At 42.7% G+C, this 21,014-nt stretch overlaps 1 protein-coding gene and 1 long non-coding RNA gene across 2 annotated transcripts in view; one reads left to right on the top strand and one right to left on the bottom strand.

Moving 5' to 3' along the window:
- The window catches only part of LOC132911969 (uncharacterized), a 186,422-nt gene that overhangs the window by 62,828 nt on the left and 102,580 nt on the right, over positions 1-21,014 (top strand). The gene's annotated exons all lie outside the window — the stretch shown is intronic.
- The window catches only part of LOC132911954 (uncharacterized), a 130,007-nt gene that overhangs the window by 8,388 nt on the left and 100,605 nt on the right, over positions 1-21,014 (bottom strand). Inside the window, exon 5 of the mRNA XM_060969015.1 lies at positions 14,848-15,091. Within this exon, the coding sequence (XP_060824998.1) occupies positions 14,848-15,091 (244 nt within the window). The remainder of the gene's footprint in view (positions 1-14,847; positions 15,092-21,014) is intronic.

Raw genomic sequence — 21,014 nt, 5'->3', positions numbered from 1 at the left:
TCCTTTTTCCATATCCTTCTGTTCCTTTGCAGGTTTCGATATTGTTCTTGTTTGTCGAAGGCTGCTCTATCTGTCCAATGAGCTGTGTGATTAAAAAACAGTGCAACCAGTGGATAGGAAATTATCGTGGCCGAGTTCGATGATCCTCCGACTCTGATAAACCAGATAATTGCTTCGTACGAAAAAATACGTTCGGGTCTGCGATGGAAACCTCTTATTCTTGTAATTTCTTGTAATACTTTAGAATCTTTATAGGAATCGGTTGGAAACCGAACCGATCAATACTCGGCGATCGTGTTTCGCGAAGAAGAATTACTTTAACGTTCGACTAATTCAGCAGAATTTCGTATTAAATAATTCTTTCGAATCACGTTGAGAAATGGTACGATAAATCGGGTTGGCTCTGATACAATTGCTATGCTAGGAATATAAAAAATCTTGCAAGGGAAAAAGGAAAGTTGAGGGCGAAATCAAATTGGAAACGTTTAAGAAGTTGAGATTCGAGGAGAGTGATATTAAAAGATCTTCAATTAACTCGAAGATACCAAGAGGAAAAAGGGGGAAAAAATATTACAACTTCTTGATTAGCTTTCTATTAGGTAAAGGAAAAAGATATTCGCGAGCCTTTAATTAACTTTTGACTATCCCAATAGGAAAAAACGTTTCGTTCAAAGTAATACCGACGAACGTCGCGTTCGGAAAGCTGCGAGCAAGCAACATAATCTCAAGGCTGTTTAATTAGTTCTTAATTGCCCGAAGAAAATCTTTCGATCGAGCTTTCGTCGTGAACGTAAATCATCGCTGTATGTCCGGAAACTGTATATTCGGTGAAATGTTTGAAACGAAATCTTTTCTTACACGCTCGCTCGTCTATTATTCCAACAATGTCTTTGCTAGCAATTTGGTACACGTTAACTCGCGAGTAATCGACGTCCGATAGACTCCATTTAGCGATAGAAAACCGTTCTCTATTTTTTTAACGAACCAGTCACCGTATTGGCAGCTATTTGGACGCCCGCCGGTTGACACGGTCGACGCGAGTTATTACGTCGAGCAACGAGCTACTTCGTACAATCTCGTTAGATCTCGAAGTTTATTTTTTACCACCCTGTCTGCTCTGGACGTCGTGATCCGTACTACAGGCCCTGTATCGTTTTTTCTTCCACTTTGATCGGGTCATTTCCTCTCATTACGCCAAAACAATGTATCTTCCTATAACGATGCGGGGATTCGTGTTATTCATTTTTCTTTTTTTAAATTAATCGCGTTAGCAATTATATTTTCTCTGTCTTTTTCTATTCTATAAATATTCATAGCTATACGTATTTCTAGTAATCGTCGACAGACACCAACAAGACATACTGCATATCGAATTCCTTTAGCAACTCCACTTTATCGCGTTATAGTTAATTTAAAAGTTTTTATAGGTCGTAGACATTGTTTGAGTAGTTTAATGAATTTCATAATTTCGTTCGCTTAGTTCGTTTAAGAAAAGTCGTTATACGCGGCTAGGCGAGTCGGTTTCCTCTTTTTCTTCGTTTTCGCTTCTTTGAGTTGCGCGCAAAGACGGAAGTAAAGCGTTTGTGTTATGGGAGAGGCTATTTAAGAATGGTGGATGATTTTAAGATGTGTCGGGGATCTTAATATCCCAGTTTCTATTTTCTCGAGCGAGCTTCTGTTTTTTGTCTGTTAGCGAGCCAGATCGGATCATCCTAATTTCTAGGAACGAACGTTCTGTTAGTGTCGTTGCCTTCTAATAACCTGTTTCGTTTTTCATACGCGTCTGTTTAAATATTCGGTGGCTAACGATGCCGAGGCCATTTAATTTCTACGTTCAAGAAAATGCCTCGCACGTAATATTTTAATAAAACCAGCGCGAACCAAGGAAAAGGAAAACCCGTAGGGGCAGAGATGGAAAACATTTTCATTAAACATTTTTTGCTCGTACTACAAGAAAAAGGAAGTGAACTCTCGCGTCTCTCTTAAAGAGTTTCAATTTATCCTCGAAAAATTAATTTCGCGGCCAAATTCATTTTTATTTCCATATTATTTCTTTGCTTTCTTAATCTTTGATTTATATTCCACTCTCCTTCTCAGAAACGTCCGACGCAATTTTTTATTTTCCTATCTTATATCTTGCGTTTCGTTCTTACTTTTATTTCACACGCTATACTAAGAATAGAATATTGCTATAAAGGAAGAAGCAATAAAGTTTATGACAGTTTTGAAGACGTTTTACGTGAGAACCGATGACTGTAAACTTGTATCGAACGAAATTTAAATGTAGAAGACTTGCCTTTCTTACAACGGCATATTATTCTACGTTACTACTTGTATTTCGTTGGTTCTCGATTATAACACTTGGCAGTCTCGATTATAAATCAGTAGCATCGCCGATAGACTTTATTTCATTGAAAATTCACTCGTAATCGTCCAATCGCTTTGCGATCAATCACGCAGAATCCATTTCCATCCCCCGATTTCTCCTAGTTTATTCAATCAACTTCGACCATCTGGCGCTGCTAACTTTTCAGCGCGCGAAAGAACCGGCTCGTTCTCCTTTGCAGGCGGTCGTAAAATCGACTTCTAGTCTCGTTAACACTTGCCCACGATCATTCGATGACGTGCGGTTGGATCGTGAGGCGAATACGCTGGAATTGACCGAGCTCGTAAACCACGCAGTCGTAAAGAAGCGCGTCGATCTTTCGTTCAGACGCTCGTTCGAGCGGCGGAACACGATTAGAATCGAATCGACAGCAACCCATGGATGGAACGACTCGTGATTCATTTCTGAAAGAGGACGATACTACACCTTCTCTAGCGACGATTTGCCTCGTTCGTACATATTTTCTTGATTTTCCTGAGTTTTCAAAAAAGTTGTCTCGCTTTGGGACCCTTGAACGAGTTTGCAACTCGTGCGTTTGCGTGCGTTAAGAATTCCTTTCTATTCGTGGATTAATGTCGTTGTATACATTTTGAAGTTTTAGCGTACAATTTCAAAATGGCATATTTTCTAATTATTTTAAATTATTATTGAGATATATGTGATTTTGTGTGTCACACTAAATTAGCCGGGTAGCAGCGACACGCGTATATGAGTACGAGTGCGCGTGTTGGAGTACGTGGGTGAGCAGCGTCTCGTAAAACAGAAAAATGCGACTGTTCCGTACGTACGGCGGTAAAAAAGATGGCGAGACAAAAAGAGCGTTGAGACACGTGCAATATGTATCTACGAATATCTTGTAAATCGCATATTAAATAACTGTGAGACTATTTTAATATCATTTCTATGTGTAACACGAGTGTTCCTATACATTTATTTCGGTGACCAAGATCCACAATTCTCAGCAATTATCCTCTCGTGATTTTTCTGTAAATTATAAGTTAGAGATTGATAGGAATTGCACAGTAGAATTTTTAGGATTTGTGGCACCAGAAAACGAGATGAAGAATTTAAATAATTACGAACTTGCAACCTTGTTACTCGAGTATTCGTCGACGCCAAAAGATTATTATACGTGGAAAGAGAAAGAGAATTCGCGAAGATAAACGCAATAGAAGTACACGTTACATCTGGCGATATTCGAAAAGGAACGTCGTTACTTTATAACGATGGAAGATAATCTATCTTTCATTAACCTACTTACTCGTTACTCTACACTTTTTAATCTACTTATTCATTCATCATCTCTTCTTCCGATCTGATAGAACTTGTAGAGGAAATGAAAAAATGACGTTAGCAGACGCTTGTTACTCAAACCGCATCTTCTTTTAACAAGATAAAATCTTTTACTCTACACGGTAATTCTCCTTCGAAAAAATACTCTTCTTCCCATCGTAGAAACTTTTTTTTTCAAGAGAATCTTCCACGCAATAGCGAAATAAAAATATTCTCTTTAAACAGCGTTTTAGTCTTTACGAACGTTTCCCTACGAAGAGATCTTCAACGGCAACAAAACTACACGGTGCACGCATAGATAAATCACCGTAATGCAATTTTCGCACATACCCACCGTGCCATTTCACTCTTCCTCAAAGAACTTCGTCCCTCGAACTGCCAAGAAGTCGCGCGATAACGCGGAATAAACGATTCTGCAGTGTCGACGGCCTCGAATGTTAAATATTTTCTTGGAATTAATCCGGTCTGTCGGATGCGAGGCGGGCAAAAAACGGCGTCGCGTCGCAAAAGGAGATGAAAAATGACGGTAACGAGAGGAATACCGTACTATTGAACGAACAGAGACAGAGAGAGAGAGAGAGTAAGGGGGAGAGAGAGACGAAAGAGGGTAGAGTCGTTTGAGCGACGTGATATTTCGCTTTCCGTCGTGGATTATAAAGCAGCGTGGAAAATGGAATAAAGAGCGGTAAGTGGCTCGCGAGCGAATATAAATATCCATCTGGTGGAATAATAATTATTGGAATCGAGAAGATTCTAGCGACTGAACGCTGCTATCACCAGACCAGGTGTCTTCTAATTACGCGCCGTAATATTTCACATTATCCAGGGAATTATATCCTTCGTTGGCTTAATGTTCGTAAATCAACGAGCGGAGAAACCGAGGCGTCGTCTACGACTCCGGTCGATCGCAGATCGTTCGTCGGTCATCCCGTTAACGACTATATTTCTATTCGGATTCGATCGTCGACGGGTATACATCATTTACATGACGCGTTCGGTGGACAGTCGCAGCAGGGAATCAAGCGGCCGCAACAATGGTGTACGCGTCACGGGGTTGCTGCGTTTCGCTCGTGGCGTACACTACGTCAAATCAAAATAACGCGCATACACGCTGGTACAGGTTGGCAGCGGCCCAATTATTTGTTAGCCCGGAAACGTCGGATCTCGTCGCATCGAAACCTCTATCCATGCAGCCTCTCTGGTCTCTCAGATACAAGGACAGAGAAAAGCGAGACACCGCCGAAAATCACAATAACGAAAAATAAAAGTAAATGCAAGAACGGACGCGAAACACGGATGAACAAGAGAGGGATATGCGGAGCGGTGGTATCTCGAAGCTTGTCAAAACGTATTCGTCCACGGATGCAACGCATTATATAACGCGGTAGCCGATAGATCGCGATGGTCGTTCGAATGGCGCCAGAGGACACGCCGGGGTTCCGGTGATTGCAACCACTGGCTCGAAAACCGGCTGAAACGGGGAGAAACGTGACAGGGATTCGCTGGATGGGGACAACAGGGGTGACTGGTGTCCATCAACGTTCCGTCGTTTCTCCATACCCACCCCCATTCGCTCCATTCACCGTTCTGTTGTTCCGCGTTCTCTGTTCATAACAATTTCGATAGCCAGCCGGGTGTAATTGCTTTTTCGATGCGAAACAAGTTTCCCAAAAACGTCTATATTATCCCGGGGATAGCGATTGCCTCGCCATGTTCCTAACTATTTCGCCACTCGATCTCTGTCTTCGTTTTTGTTTCTCGTTTTGTTTCGTTTCCCTGTGCTTTTAATATATTTTTTCGGTCGTTGTCCTTTTTCCAAGGAGTGTTTTCTCGTTTCGAGATTGAAACGAGTACGTCGCGGCTTTGACAGCGTTCTCGGGTACCGCTATCGTGATTATCGATCGGTTGTTTGAGATTCGGTTGCGCGAGTGGTGAAGCGTTTAAGCGTGCGAAACGGATCGTTGGGTTACCTTACGTCGCACGATGACGAATTTGTCGAATAGAAAGACTTCGGTTCGTGATGGATCAAGGATGACAGGGACGTTATTGCGATCGTTGTCGGATCATTTAACGAGGGAGGAAAACCGTTGCAAACGTATTTTTAACCGAGGAGAAAAGAAGCATCGGTTTTCCTCGAGCACGAGAACTACTTTGCCTCGATATCTTCTTTCTTTCGCCAAAATATCTTCAGGAGCACAGGGAATTTAGCCATCGGTTGTCTTAAACGGCGATATCTTTGGTCTGGAGAACGTTTCGCTTCGTTTCTAACATATGTAGCACATATGTCGAAGCAGAAATTCCCAGTCGATTTCACAAGATCCGCTTTGACGTGGCATTCTGAGCGAAATAATCCGCGCGCGAAACGCTGTCTCCGCGGTTGCTTTGATGGAACTGACCGGCACGCGGTCACCGGCCTGTCCGGCTTGTCAATCAAAACGAAACAATTTCGGATGGCTTGGTAAATTGGCCGAGACCGTCGATTTGATTGCACGACGCCAGATGGGCTTACCCGTGAGGGAGGAATACAGAAATGGATTTCGAAAACGACCACGAACAGGCTTTCGTCTAGGTTTTCGTTGAAAAGTCGAGGATTAATTTCCTCGGTGAGGAAAGTGACGCCGTGGCCCGATTTACGACCGTTTCCGCCCGCAGCTAGACTGCAACTCCAACTGCTTCCTTCGCTTCGATTTCACAGCTTTAGGAGCGTCGGACCCCGGTTCAACCTGAGGTCTTCCAGGCGCGGTGATTAATTGGGTCGTTTCAACGCTACAATTCTTCGAAATGGATCTTTTGCGATTGTTTATGTAAAATAGAATAAATACAGCGATGACAGTGTGTTGGTTAGATAGGACCGACGTCGATAGCTGGTTGAAGTAATTAGTTTGAAAATGATGATTAAGCGGACAAAGCTGTATCGCGAAAGATTGGCGTTGTTTGAATTGCCAAGAAAAAGTGTGCTACTCGTTCTCGATACAGGAACACGGGAACTTGGTTGTCGTCGTTTCTATACAGATCGTCGGACACCGATAGTTTACAACGATCTTGTTAGATACCGAGCACTGTAACAAGCGTATCATGTCCATGTCAATGTTCTTGAATACCATGAACTTGGTGAAATCGATACTCGGTTACGAGATAACGATATTGTACCTGAAACGTGTGACACCTGGTTCGTTTAATCGATAAAGTCGTCAAACTCTCTCTTTAATTTACTCATTTTGCACGAGTAGCGTTTTTCAAACAAACTCTTCGTTATCAAAGCACTCACGCTCGTAAACTTTCCACGAGCGAATGAAAAAAGGAAAGCCGAAAGAATCGCAGAGTCCGTTCGACCCTCTTATTAACGCGCAAACTGCAGATAAGACACGATGACGAGAATAAATTTCCATATTTGCATTTTACCGCTGCATCTGAAATCCCTTACCCTCGAACGTTGCTTGAACGTAATTCCAAGACCGAAAGAAAAACAGTCTCACTGGACGTTGGAGTTTACGTTACCGAGTTACTAATCGAACCAGATAGTTCGTCCAACCCCCTTTTCCACTCCTCCGTCTTCTCGTCTTTTTTATCTTCTCTCCATTTCCTTCGCTTTTTTTCTCTTAGCTCTCCTACTCTATCCACCGCTCACCCTTCCTTAGGTTTTCCCTCCACGACTTCGAAGCGCGCAGCCAGCACTCTCCTTACTATTCCAGGATACCCTCGAAAGTGCAGTGGAGAACTCGCCTCGCATTGATAATGCCTCGGCCATATTCCTGGCGAGAGAGCAAGGAGGATGCTCTAGGGAGAATTTCCAGTCGAGGATAGGAACGAGGAGAAAAGAAGCGGCCGAGAGGGTAAAGGGATTGTCGAGGGTATCGGCCGCGAACCTTATCGAACAGAAGAAACGGCCGTGGGACGGTCGCGTTACGGGGATGAATATTAACCGGGACCTGTCACCAACGATCCTCCTGCCTTTCGCTCAAACTCTCGACTTTCGACTTTCATCCTCGCTAGACGCCTCCGTCGCTAGTGTTTAGCAGTGGAATCTTGAAATCTGGCGAGCTGCAGTCAGTCAACTCGGATTACTTTGTTTTGCTGGAATTTTCCGAGTCGTGGATTTTCGAGAGTCGAAATGTCGGAGAGCTTGCGGGTTGGATGCTATGGAAAGTTTCGAATCGCTATGTGTGGCACAAGATCGAAGAATTTAAAAGGAGGTCAGGTTGAAATTCCGTATTACCTTGGAAGACATTGTCGTGAAAAATCTGGCGAATTAAAGGAAACTACTACGGATCTTCGTAATTTCCTTGTCTTTGACGAATATAATTTAAAGGTAGCGTTAACTTTCACGAAATGGTAAAGGGAATTGGGATTCGACGTTTCGAATGAAATTACTACAGCGAAATCCAGCAGGCAGCGTAAGTTTGTCCGAAGACCTCTTTTCCAAGATGAAGAAGACAGCGAAGTTCAATCGCAACCTCCAACTACCGGAATATCCCTTGAAATATCACGAACCCGTACGAGCGCCGGATACATTTGGATAAAGTCGAGCCATAGGATCGAGGATTGCTTTTTCCGAAAGGCATCGTCACTCCGAAGAATACCAGACCGCGTTTGCGCATCTCGCGATGCCATTAGCGAATTACTTTTTCCCGTGTAAAGCATCGTCCTTTGGTGGCATAGATCCCTTTCGCCCTTCGACTTCACTTCGCTCTAATATGCACCAGATCCATGTGAATAGTCATTCATAGAGGTCGATCGAATGTCAAGAATCGAATGATAACGGCGATTCAATGGCACGATCTATCACCTGCCAGATCTTCCTCGAAAGGGACGTGATCGAGAGAAAGGAGAGTGGATCGTAAATACAGCGATTTTTCGCGATAGATTTGCCGAAACATTTTTATCGAGAGACAATTCGCAGCTTTCTTTCTATCGTTATATATTTTTAGTCGTCTTTACGTAGCCATCCATTCTCACGAAGCAAGAGCAAAAATTGATAAAAAGAGACGATCTATGTTAAAAATAAGAACCGTGCCCGCTACAAACCATGCAAAATCCAAACAGCAGCAATTGAATACTCTGTCGCGAGTACGCTGAAGCGAACAAGATTTCGAGAGCTGCAAACACGCCATAAAAGTCGTCCTAAAAACCATCGACGAAAATCTTCTTATTCCGACAACGAGTTTCTATACTTTTTCCCAACTACTAAAAAAGGCGGAAACCAACGAAAGGTAAAATCTGTGTACAGACAGAAGCGAGGTAAACGTTTCGAACACGAGAGAGTTTAGCGGATCCGGTTCGTTTGGTTGGAGACTCGTCTCGGGACAGCACAAAGAGAAGGTTCGATTTCCGGCACTTTCGCTGCGGAGTAATGGTATTGGCAATCTTCTAGGCAGCCACGCCATAGGCGAATACTCGGAACGTCGCGACGCCGACCATCTTGTGTCGCGTTCTACCGACGGACTCCGCGTGTCGGCCATCAAATTCTCTTCTTAAATCGCGAGGAACCGCGTGAATCAGACGTGACATGCCTCTTCCGAAAGATGAGTCAGCGTGCTCGTAAACGAGCCACCCTCGTTGCAATCCCCGAACGATAACGAGCTATGGTTACGACTGGTACGCGAATGAAGACATTTGGACCACTCGTATGGCGTTCTAATCGCGTTTTCGGTTGATCGCTGTTATCGATTTCAGTTGATTTGGATTAATCTTCGTCGAAGGAGGTTGTTTCTCTTTTTCGTGGTGATTAAGAGTTGTTAATGAAAAAGTAATTGGTGCTTGTCAGAAATTGATTGGACGCAAACTAATAAAGACATTTGGATTACTTTTATGGGATTCCTAAAAAGGTTTCGACGTGAATTCGATTGGAGCGAACCAAGTTCTAGCGCTTAACTGTTGGTTTACGGAGAGCTGTTTCTTAAGAATGAATCAATTGCGAATAAAGACGACTTGTATGGTATTTTGGACGTTTCGGTATTGTCGATTTGGCATGGAGTTTTCGGTAATCGAAGATCGGGTTACGAGAAGGTTCTTAAATTGGATTAGAAATTGATTGGTTTCTGATTAAACACGGTATACGTAGAATGTTGTGCGAGATGACGATTCAAACTTGAGCGAATACTTTTCGAGAACCAATTACACCATAGAATGCCGCATTTTTTACCAAAGCGACGCAGCAACGATTTAATTTCTGTACCATTTCTACGATGTAGAAAAAGGTATATTACGGCAGAAGGGCTGAACGAGTGTTCGTTCTCCTTGTTGCAAACGTTTCAACCCCTTGAGCGTTCAGAATGAGCGTTAATCAAAGAAAGGAAGCCGAACGTTCGCTAGGACTCGTTAACAGCGCGTAGGATTGCTACCGATGGAACGATCTGGATTAATTATACGGCCTTATTGGTGCGAGATAGCTCTTTGTAAAATCGTAAAAGGCTACAAGAAAGAAGCGAAGGCAGTAAAGGAGAAGAAAGCGAAGAAATTGTTCAAAGTTGAGAAAAATGTGATGGTATCCTACGTTTAAGAAGATTGGATGGTTTCGATGAAGATATTTTAGAGAAATATGATCCATTGAGCGCCACGTCAGACCGGACGTCACAGATTTCCGCGATATTTCAGCGCGGATTTCTCTCAAGGCTAACGCCAGACGAGCGTGAGGATGAACGTTCGTGACTGCGAACCGTTATTACGTACCAGAATACTGTGAACATTTGCGTTTACGTGATGGAGGGCTAATGGCCATTTCTGATACCATTTTACTTGGTAATGCAAATATTTATTTATTCTGATTATTAGGAAAATTATCGGCCATAGAAAAAGGGAAAGATGGTTTGATTTCTGAAAATGTCGGTACCGGTCGATGAAATAAAATTGCCCTACAATATCTTTGCATTTTGTTCGTTGCACGAGGAAATTTTGACAATCGTATCGAAGTCGAAGTGTGTTGATCGAACGATGATCAGGTATTGCAAATGGTTTCATGGAAGATTTAGAAACGATAATGGAAAAAATATGAAGCTACGTTATCGATTGAATATTTATGGATGGTTCTGAAGAATCGAGAGAAAAAAAGAAGAGAATGGTGGGCAGAGCACAATGAAGGAATACTTCCGCAATTTAAACGCCTGTAACGCAGACACCGAACTATTTCCTTCGTGAAATTGGCGGCTCACTTGCCTCTTGCCTTCAACGAAGCCTCGAGCGCCATTAATCAATGGGGAATTCAGCAATTAACGCTCTGGTTTTATTAACGTGCCACTCTAACCAGCACCCATGCCATCCAGCCGATATATCCACACCTTATACAAGGTGTCTCAGATTTTCCCCATTACGACCTATTACGAGCATCTATGGGATCGGGAGGATCGTCGATCCTGATTAGAAATTGAACAATCGTTAAGAAACTAAAATATGATTGCGACTCTAGAAAATATTCTTCGTTATTGAACCATTCAACGAATAGTTTCGAAAAAGTCAATATCTCTGAAAATAATAAAATATGGCCAGTGCGAAACACGCTTGATTTGCTATTTCGATATTTATGAATTTTTCATCAGACGTTAATCAATTCTTTCCGAAATATCGAGCGCACGCACGTACAGATGACTACGTATACTTTGATGCATGTGTAATTACGCATCCTGTGCGATGCATTCGTTCATGGTCGTGCACATTTCATATACGAAATTTTATCGAGTAAATCCTCCGGTAGCTTCGGCTGGATAAAGCCTTGCATTTTCACGCTTTTTGTCGGTTCACCTTTTTCCAACCCTTTCCTCTTTGCTCCACATTGTTCTTTTTCCTTTTAGCTCGCTTGACCTCGATCACCGTGGTCGCTGGACCGCAGATTCCTTTTTTCAATTTTAATCCCCAGCCAATAGGCAGCCGATGGCAAAAGGACGAGCAACGCAGTTCTTCTGACGAGATTTCGCGATCCCCTTGTCGACACCCAACCGTGAAATTGTCTTCATTAGGCGACTCGTGTGAAACTCCACGAGTGTCGGGTTTAATTTTTCGCGCGAAACAAAGTGTGTTTCGCCGTGAGAAAAATTGGGGAACGAGCGGGGAAGAAGTAAGTACAAGACAAGGGAAATTTCACGCGTCGAATAAAACCTTAACCGAGAAGGAAACAGAGGTAAAGGTACCCTTAATTAATAGATTCTGCCGTTTCAAAGGGCAATTTTGACACTAAATATCCAATCTTACTTCGTTTCAAACATACGTATACATATGCTCTCGCCAAATCTAATTTCTCGACCTCTCTCTAATTTCCTCGAAATTCACTGTCCCCCGGTTCACCCCGACATCAATTACCTGGAATCCATAGACACGTACACACACCGTGTAGGATGAAACTGGAAATCGAAACCACGCTGTTACAAACAGCATCTACGAGAGTAGAAGCGAAGTCGATGGCCGCGGGTAGGATAATTGCTCGGTGAAAGGAAAAGCCGCGACAGACAGTGAGATCGTGGCGAACGATTCGACCATGGATCCCATTTCCCGTAACAAGCTAACAGCTTTGCTTTTCCAGCTGGAACAATCGGACTCCCCCCTTGGCAGAGGACCGATACCACCGTAACAGCCGTATAACTGTCGCGAAGCGGCATGGTTTACATGAAAGATCGCGCGTGACTAGACGTGATCTGTACGATCGTAAATGCTATCTCACCGCTGTTGTTGGCTCTGTGACGTTACAATGGAACGCACACTTGTTCCGTGAGCTTCAGGATTATTTTTTCGTTAATTAGCACGGAACGGTTGGGTGAATAGAAAATATTACGCGTTTTAGAGTGCTCGTCGTTTCTTTAGATTCGACGTTTCATTTATAGAATCACGATATTAATATCGCGTGTTTTTAACATTTAATCACGAACAGAATGTTTATTTTATTTCTGAGCCAAGTTAATTTATTCTATTGTAAGCTAAAGTTTGTCAAACTCCTTTGAGTATTAAGAAAAATTATAACGAAAAAAGGGGATTTTTAATAATAATAACAATAATCAAAATTTAGTAAAAATACATATATTTCCAATTAAGCGCCAAAAGTAAGTTGATAAAAAGCACTCGTTACCTTTCATCTTGTAGTTTTGATTAACGACGAAGCATTTTTTTAAAGTTAATGAGAAATTCGATCGATTTGTTACGAACAATCGTAGCCGATTTTCATTCGAAATTCGCCGGTATTTTAAAGGGATAGAAGTGATAAATACGATATTATTGGCTTCGTTAATGAAGCATGCCGAGCACGATTTAAACGTAACATCGAAATAATTGCATTGTTTAGCGATTGCTATAGTCGTTAATGTATATGTAAAATAACGACGATCCTTGTCGCACATTTATCGCTAATGAACGAAGATCGTAGGAACGAGTGTTTACGAGAACCTGATGCCCGACGTTCGTGACTTCTATCGCATCCAATTGTTACATCATCCAAACGAGGAACGAAAATATAATAAAATTCTTCGAGCGCAGAAAGTTGAACTTTAACTTTATGGATCTGCGCAGAATTGTACGTTACGAGTAAAATCCGCTCTGCGGCGATATTTTTATTCGTCGCTGCGTGTAAATTTTTTTCACGTTTAATCATTTTCCCAAAATTAATCCTCTTGCAATGAAAGTTGGATCATTGTTGCCACGAGCGTGGAATATTTTATTCTATGGACATTAAACGAGAAACCGGCTGGAGAGCAGTTTATGTACAATAATTCGGTCGGATAATATAATAATACGTAAACGTAACATAGAAAATAATAAACGTGAAATATTTGCATGAACCAGATTTGGCTCGGTGTTCGCCGTCTACCCAATGGTTAACCGATTGGTTCTTTATCCGTCAAAGCAATTTCACTGTTGCGAATATTTTATAAAAGCGTATGATAACGAAACGAAGGGAAAGTTGGCGAAAATGCAACGGTAAATTGAGACGAAGCTTGCTGGGCTTTCTAGAGATAGCGGCTTGAACGATTTATCGAGAGCGATGCAATAAGGAAATTACGAGGACTCGAGGATTTATCGAATCTTCTCAGCTCGTTTCAGAGCGTAACTCTAGTCGAGGACGGATTGCGATAAAAGTGCTTAGCTGTAGCGAGTCGTAATGGAGTGTGATTGATAACGCTTTGCTCTCCTCGATCAGACCCAGTTTATCATTGTTAACACGCGCGGACAGACGTGGACACGTGTTCCCTGCAACTTGGAATAAATTCTCTCTTCCACCATTTCCCCTCTAATTATCCTCAAATATGTATATTTGTGTTTTATCACAGATCGATCTCAATTTTTGACAAATCGAAATTATTGTTATCAGGCAACGAATGAATTTCTTTCGACAGCAAGTACCGATCGATGAATCGAGTGAAAAATTTCAATCTCGTTCTGTAGCATAGAAGAGAAACTCCAAGGCCGTATTAAAATACCTGCAATCCATAAGCGATCTACCTTCTCGTTCCTTCTCTACTACTCTTCCCAATCTTCCTTGACAAGATTTCTTGAAAATCTCGGTGCATTCAGTTGGACCGGTAACAACCCCTTCCTGCATGTTCGTCGTGGATTACGCCCCTAAAATCGGGAGGTCAGTGAGCTGGAAGGAAGATAAAATCCGCGCGATTCGTATTCGCCTCGTTAGATCGGAACGACGCAATTAACAACGTCGATCTGGTCGATCGAGTCCGGACGCTGGAAGACGCCTCCGCTTTTGTCCGATTCGACTCGATTTGAAAATTTCACCGCGGCTACATCGCTGTTCTTCGCGACGTATAAACGAGAATATAGAATCGATACCGATTGCCTGGCGTACAGTTTCTCTCGGTGACCTTCCTATCCTCTTTCGTCACACAGGCAAAGTTCAGCTTGCAGTTATCTTGCCACCTCTTTGTATTGACGATTTCAATTGCCAGCTAGGACAATTTAGATCCAGCCGAGCGATAAATGGCGCGCGATTGAATAACGCCTTGATTAAACGCGATCCTATTTCTGATAATTCTCCCGCCTTTTACCGCCCCTCGATCCCCTTTCGTGGAATTTTCCTCGCGATAAAGCGCGGCTATTCGAAAGATGTCCGGAATACTTGGATCTTTTGGTCAATTTGTTGGCGAATTCGCTATAAATGAATTATTCCATCTTCTTCCGGATATCGTACTCCACCTTGCAATTGTCATTACGTTATCGTTACAATTGTAGCTTCGACTTACGATGTCCACGAGGTGGTGACTCGCCGGTGATGGAGGCGATGCGTGGTGCGTCCTCGCTGATTTCGATGTCAGCCGACTTCTGGTAGACGTCCGCGATGGAGGCGGTGCAGCGCAGGACCAATCTTCCATTACGAAACATGTCGTTCGTCACCTTGAAGTCTATGGTCGATTTCGATACTTGCGAATCGTCGTCCTGTGGAATGACCAAGTATCTGGTTCTGTACGTCATGCTGTTGTTCGTGATCTGCAAAGATGTTGAAACAGAGAAAAAGTTTAATTCTCGGTTCATATTTTTGGATTATAAATGATCGTAGTAGTTTGGAATAAAGACGATCATAATCATTCGCAGGATATTTAATTTTATTTGAAGACCACCGATGGTCTCGATATCTGTTACAAAAGAAACACGGCAAGCTTCGGTTATTTCAACGACGAGGTCGTTTCCTTCTACTTTCTTTTTTTAATTTTGCGTTTTCTGTTGTCGGCGGTTTGAACGAGAAACGAGGGTTTGTATTTTTCATTTACCGCTAACGGTTAGGCAAGATTTAATTAGAAAATTAGTTTCGCTATACTCGTCAAGGCAGAGAATGTTTGTCCGTTAACAATGCACTAAAGCGAGTGTACACGTCAAATAAATATTTAGCAGCTAGAAAATGAAACAGATTAATTCTGAAGCTCGATGTTGTATATACTTGTATATACTTTTATGTATAAAGCACGAATTATTACCACTGCGAGAAAACCGCTATCGTTGAATATGCTATCGTTGAATATGCTATCGTTGAATATGCTATCGTTGAATATGCGACGATGATTTTGTGCCGGGAAAATGTGTCGTGTTGTCTTATTCAAGGCATTGAATAAATAAAATACTCTTCGCAACTACCAAAAACTTCAATTAGAAAAATCTCTATCCCGCAGATTGTCGTGTATGCGCTTTTCGAGCCGACAACTGCAACTAACACTTTTCCTCTGACATCTTTCTTAAGACGACTCGACGAACCTAATCTAATCTCGCTTTCCAAAGCACGAAACATCGTCTATCGAGCGATACACCGTTCAAACCGTTACTACGCAGCTATTACGTTATTCCTCGGGCCTCTTAACGTTTTCCTGGACAAATAATTATCGATCGCCTATCAGAGATTCGCTAGTCAATCCAATTTCCTGCTTGCCATCGAAGACGGCGTCTCCGCAGATTCTTCTGCAACGTCTCTCTCAGAAATGAATTCGTTGCTTCTAAAGATATTACGCAGTTTCGTTGCTCTTAAGGTAAATGAACGACGGGAAGAGGAGCTTCGAACCTTTCTCTTTTCATTTTCCCATCTTGTTCTTCCTCCTTCGCTTTACTTCTTGCCGATTTTCTTCAGAGACGAAAGAAGAAAGGCTAAAGAAACAGAGGAGACGCGACACGAGAGTCGCTCGGAGTTATTACTTCGGGGAACAAACGAGGGGCTGTGCATTAAGTTCGCGGGCTCGCGATGACGCGAGACTACGCGGTCTCTGTTCATAAAACATAATGCATAAAGCTTGTGCCTTGTCGCGTATCGCCGTTTCTACTCTTCCTCTCTCTCTCTCTCTTTACCTTATTGCTTTATCCCGTGATATCGCGACTTCTCTCGCCAGTGATATCGACGTCACGTGGAATTCTCGGCGAACGAGAACGTATGACGTCGTTTCTGATTTTTATTCAGATCGACCGTGTTCCTCGATGCAACGTTGACACGCGATGGTTAATGGCGATGGAAGTTGCTCGTTTTGGGAAGATGGCAAATTCTGGTACCATGGATGCGACCTTCTCAGACAATTTATGGGGTTGAAGTTCGGACGAAGATAGGTAGCAGTCGTGGAACAAATTTTAAACTGCCCCGTCTTAAGTGTCCTGAATGACGATCGACTAACGATCAGCTGTCGAGTCACCAATTTTGTTTTCGACTGCAGTCGCGTTGTAGCTTCTAATCCAACCCTATCTTCGAGACAGTGATTTTCCCGGCGGGAAATGGAACGTAATCACGAGCCGGTGATCTCTCGAGAATACTTTGATCACGCGACAGCTCTCATTAATTTCGCAGTGGTGAAATATAATTAACCGGATATCCCAACGTGGAAACTTCGTCAGCCAGATATCGACGACGGATCGTTCGAGATTTATCGGCCCTAGCTGATGAAGCGCAGATACCCTTCGGTATTCCTTATACTTCTTCTCCGACTGTCACCGCGATATCGTCTCGTTGAAAATACGATTTTCTGTGATTCGTCATATTGCGAAAACTTTATGAGCGTTTCGAGTCTTCCTGGCGGAATTCCGCGTCGTTGTAAATTCGCCGAGTTTTATCGTTTTCTCGGAATTCCCTGCCACTGTCGTTTATCTTGTCTGCATCAGCGCAACCATACCGCTTCGTACAAAATTCCTAGCGTGGATCCTCTAAGCAGAATGTAGGTCGCGTTCCTTCCGCCAGTTGATAGCTCTTGTTGCATTTGACGATTAGCATTTCCAAATGGATACAGGATAATCATGAAACTTGGACGAATTTCCTTCGATCTTTGATCGAGAAGCTCGATTATTATTACGAACAAAGACCGTGTTTCTTGAGGGAAAAATAGTAACTGGAAAAAAAAAATATATAGAGAACTCTTACGCTACTTGTCAATTTTAGCATCCACATACGCGATCGATCACTTTCGAATTAATTTTTCAGGAGTCAAACAATCAACGTCGATGAAATTGATCAGTTTGTACAAGGTACGTACTTAGCTGAAATCATACGTAAATTCGTGCACGAAACAACGAGAAATTTTCTCTCGTTCGCAAACTACTTTCTCGAATACAGTACAACGAAGAATATCTTCGTTTATTCGAATCCTAGGCCAACTAGATCGCAAATACTACAATCACTACCGATGCTTTCGTTCGTAATCGCGGAATTAAATCACACCCTGTCAAAAGCAAACAAGCGTACGAATAGTTTTGAACGATGGTGCGTATTTCATTCAACGCTATTTTTGCTCAATCAAAACCCGCTTTGAAACAAACACTCGAGACCGGAGTCACCAAGTGGGTACTTGATCCTCTGCCAGGAGGGCGCTCTTTCCACCGATCCGGAATCCAGTACTCGGTCGTATTTTCTCGCCGCCGCTTCTTCCGCTTAGCCACGCGAAGCATCGACGAATTTTCTGCCACAAATCTCAACTTTCGGACGAAGATCCCAACGAAATTCCCTTAATGTTACGAATTCGGGATACGGGACGAGTGTATACGCGTGGATACAACAAGGCCGCTTCCCAGGGGCCTGGCCATCGAAAATGTATTATCACGGTGTCCGTGTCACGGATTTGTCGGAGACCGTCGCGCGAATCGGGAACGCCAGAAACGTCGCTCGTTAGAGGCTTCTTTCCGCTAGACGACGGACAGAAAACCGATAAACGCGTCATCCAACCCTTCGCGCGACTGTCATTGCCGTGATCTCCGGGTGCGTTGCAATTTTCGAGGACGAATGGTGACGAGAGGGTTTCCCTGCCATCCGAGTTTTCCAGTTACCCAAGTGGAAACCGGGTTAACGGACGTCGAACTGTATTTTCAAGATCGGATGGTTGCGTTTCTACTACGTTTTTTTACAGTTTTTCCTTAGTTTTCATCGAAGTAGATTTGCTTCGTACCCGCGGCCAATAAAATATTCCGCTTCTTATATTATTAAGCTAAGTGTAATCTTTGGCGCTGAAGAATATCGCGAAGCTCGATTAACCACCGATATTCCAAAGAATCATTATGTAAAACGACAGGACGAGTAGACCACTTCGATCCACCACAGAAGAGAGGAAGCTGCGCAACCAATAATAACTTCGAGCAGGGAGGATGCAATTAAGTTTCATCCAACATTACTCTCGCAGTCTGCGAAAGCTTTTAACTTCCAATATTGCCGGAGTCAGCCTGTGTATTCGTGGATGCACACCTGCGAACGCGTACATTTTTGCGACGCTATACACGCACGACGTTCCAAAGCATCCATACATACGTATATAGGATGTCTCTGAAATTGTGCCACAAGCGATCAGGTGATAATTCCACGTGTAAAAATAAGTTCTCTCTCTCCTCCTGTTAATATCTGTAAACACGAACGGTAATTGCTTCCTGCCACGTTACCGTTATCTTATTTCCACAATTTTCGTATTTCGAATGCTTTTGTAAATAAGGACGAGAGTATTGCCTTCTAAGAATCATTTTATTAACGTAACAAGTGTTCGGAATGTTGCCCAGAATGTTGCAGCATACATAGCCTCTGCTGTCCAATTAAATTATTGTCAGCACGAGCAGAAAGGAAAGTCCGATACCTCGAAACTTACAATTAGTACGCGCGCACCTGGCGGATCTTCGAACTCGTTATTCTCGAAAACGAAGCCCCAAACATCGAAAAGATATTGTTTTTTATTTTTCGACTTATCTTTACTCGTAGAATCATCGCCCCATCGCTCGTGCCATGATTTCGGAAACAGTTTGTATATTCTGCGTGACGAAGAGATGGAAACGATTTGCTATTCCGGTGACCGGTATCCTTGAGCTAACCACCGATTGAAAAACCTGCATTTTCTCAATGAACCCAGCTTCTATTTTGATGTTTGAACGACGCAAGACTTCTACCTGTTTCAACCCCTTTCTCGGCCGTCGTTCTTCCGCACGAGCTGACGCGCGTTTAACAACTTCTCCAGGCTACCTCCGTCGATATTTCTCGCGAGATATCTGCTTACAGTTCGCTCGAGAAGACTTAAAACTCTAGATCGTATTAAAAGTTGCATCGTCCCGCGAGGCTCGCCGGAATAAATCCTTTGCCTTGAAACTCCGCTCCTTCGATGGGTGAACCGAGTTAACACTTTGCTTTCTCGCCGGAGGGATATTCTCTGTTCTTTCAATTTCACCATTTAGCTAGACAAACTAGATACGATCGTGTTTCGCGCACGGTATACCATTGGCAAGAAATATCGCTATATTTTGCCGGAATTTTCTCCCTTGGTCGTAATACAGCGTAGTTTCTTATACAGCATGTAGACATTGTTTTCGAATAAATTTTAAACGGGAGAATTTTAAACAAGATTTTTCTTCATAGATCCTTTATTTAAGATTTGATATCAATTTTTCAATTTGATATTCCATCGTCTCGGTTACATTTTGTATTAAATTTTGCTACATTTTCTGAATAATTCGTTCGATCAAATATTGAACGATTCACCGCGAGACTGTTCGTAAAACGAAGCGCGGAAACAAGGCGAGGGTCTGCGATGATGTTAGGAAACAGTTGTCGACAATGGATCAGGAGGAGGAGAAAGGAAGAAGAGGGCGAGGGTACGGGTAGCTTGGTCCTGGTGACGCGTGTCAACGTTCACTAGCGCAGGTAGAAGCCAAAAATGGCAGGGCGAAATTGCTGGTCCCTGCTGCATTTTCGCAGCGGCTATTGTTACAGGCTGGACACGCGAATTTTCGATCGCGCTTAGAGACCTCTCCCTTTCCCCTCTGGCCATCCATCCTTCCACTCTGTTTCACCATCGTCTCTCGGCCCGTTTTCGTTCGGCGAGAAACTAAATCGCCAGCCGCTTTCAGCTCTCGTCGCCACGCGTTAATTATAACCGATCCGATCCCATAAAGCGGCCGAATTTATTTCCCGAACCCGTCGAGACCGGGAAAATTATTTCGTCAAATAAATCTCGGACCGGTGGACCGGGGGCTATCGACGCGTTGAAACACCACCAGGTAGAGAGATCGAAGAGCGCACTGACTGAGATATTAGGAGCCGATACGCTCACTGATTTGTTAACAGTGCAACTATGGATCGCTATATTATAAAATATGGATTTGCATGAAAAAAAAAAAAAGAAATGGAAATGGAAGATTTATTTATAATGGTCGCAAAAAGTATTGACAGATACCTCTATTTTTCAATGAAGCGTCCTTTTATCAAATTTTACATATTTCACTTTGATGCTATCAAATTTTTGTAGTCATACGATAGTATCGTTAAATAACACGAGATTTAATGTACTCGGACCCAATTAATTGATACGTAAACTATATAATAAATACAACGGCGTGTCGATATCTCTTCTAACGAATGTATAGTGTATTATCTGTATTTATCTGATATAGCAATACATTTTAGCGTTAGTAATTCACCGAATAA

Source organism: Bombus pascuorum, chromosome 11, assembly GCF_905332965.1.
Source record: "Bombus pascuorum chromosome 11, iyBomPasc1.1, whole genome shotgun sequence".
Classification (NCBI taxonomy): domain Eukaryota; kingdom Metazoa; phylum Arthropoda; class Insecta; order Hymenoptera; family Apidae; genus Bombus; species Bombus pascuorum.
Note: the sequence above shows the minus strand (reverse complement) of the source record. Positions and strands in the feature narration are given on the sequence as shown.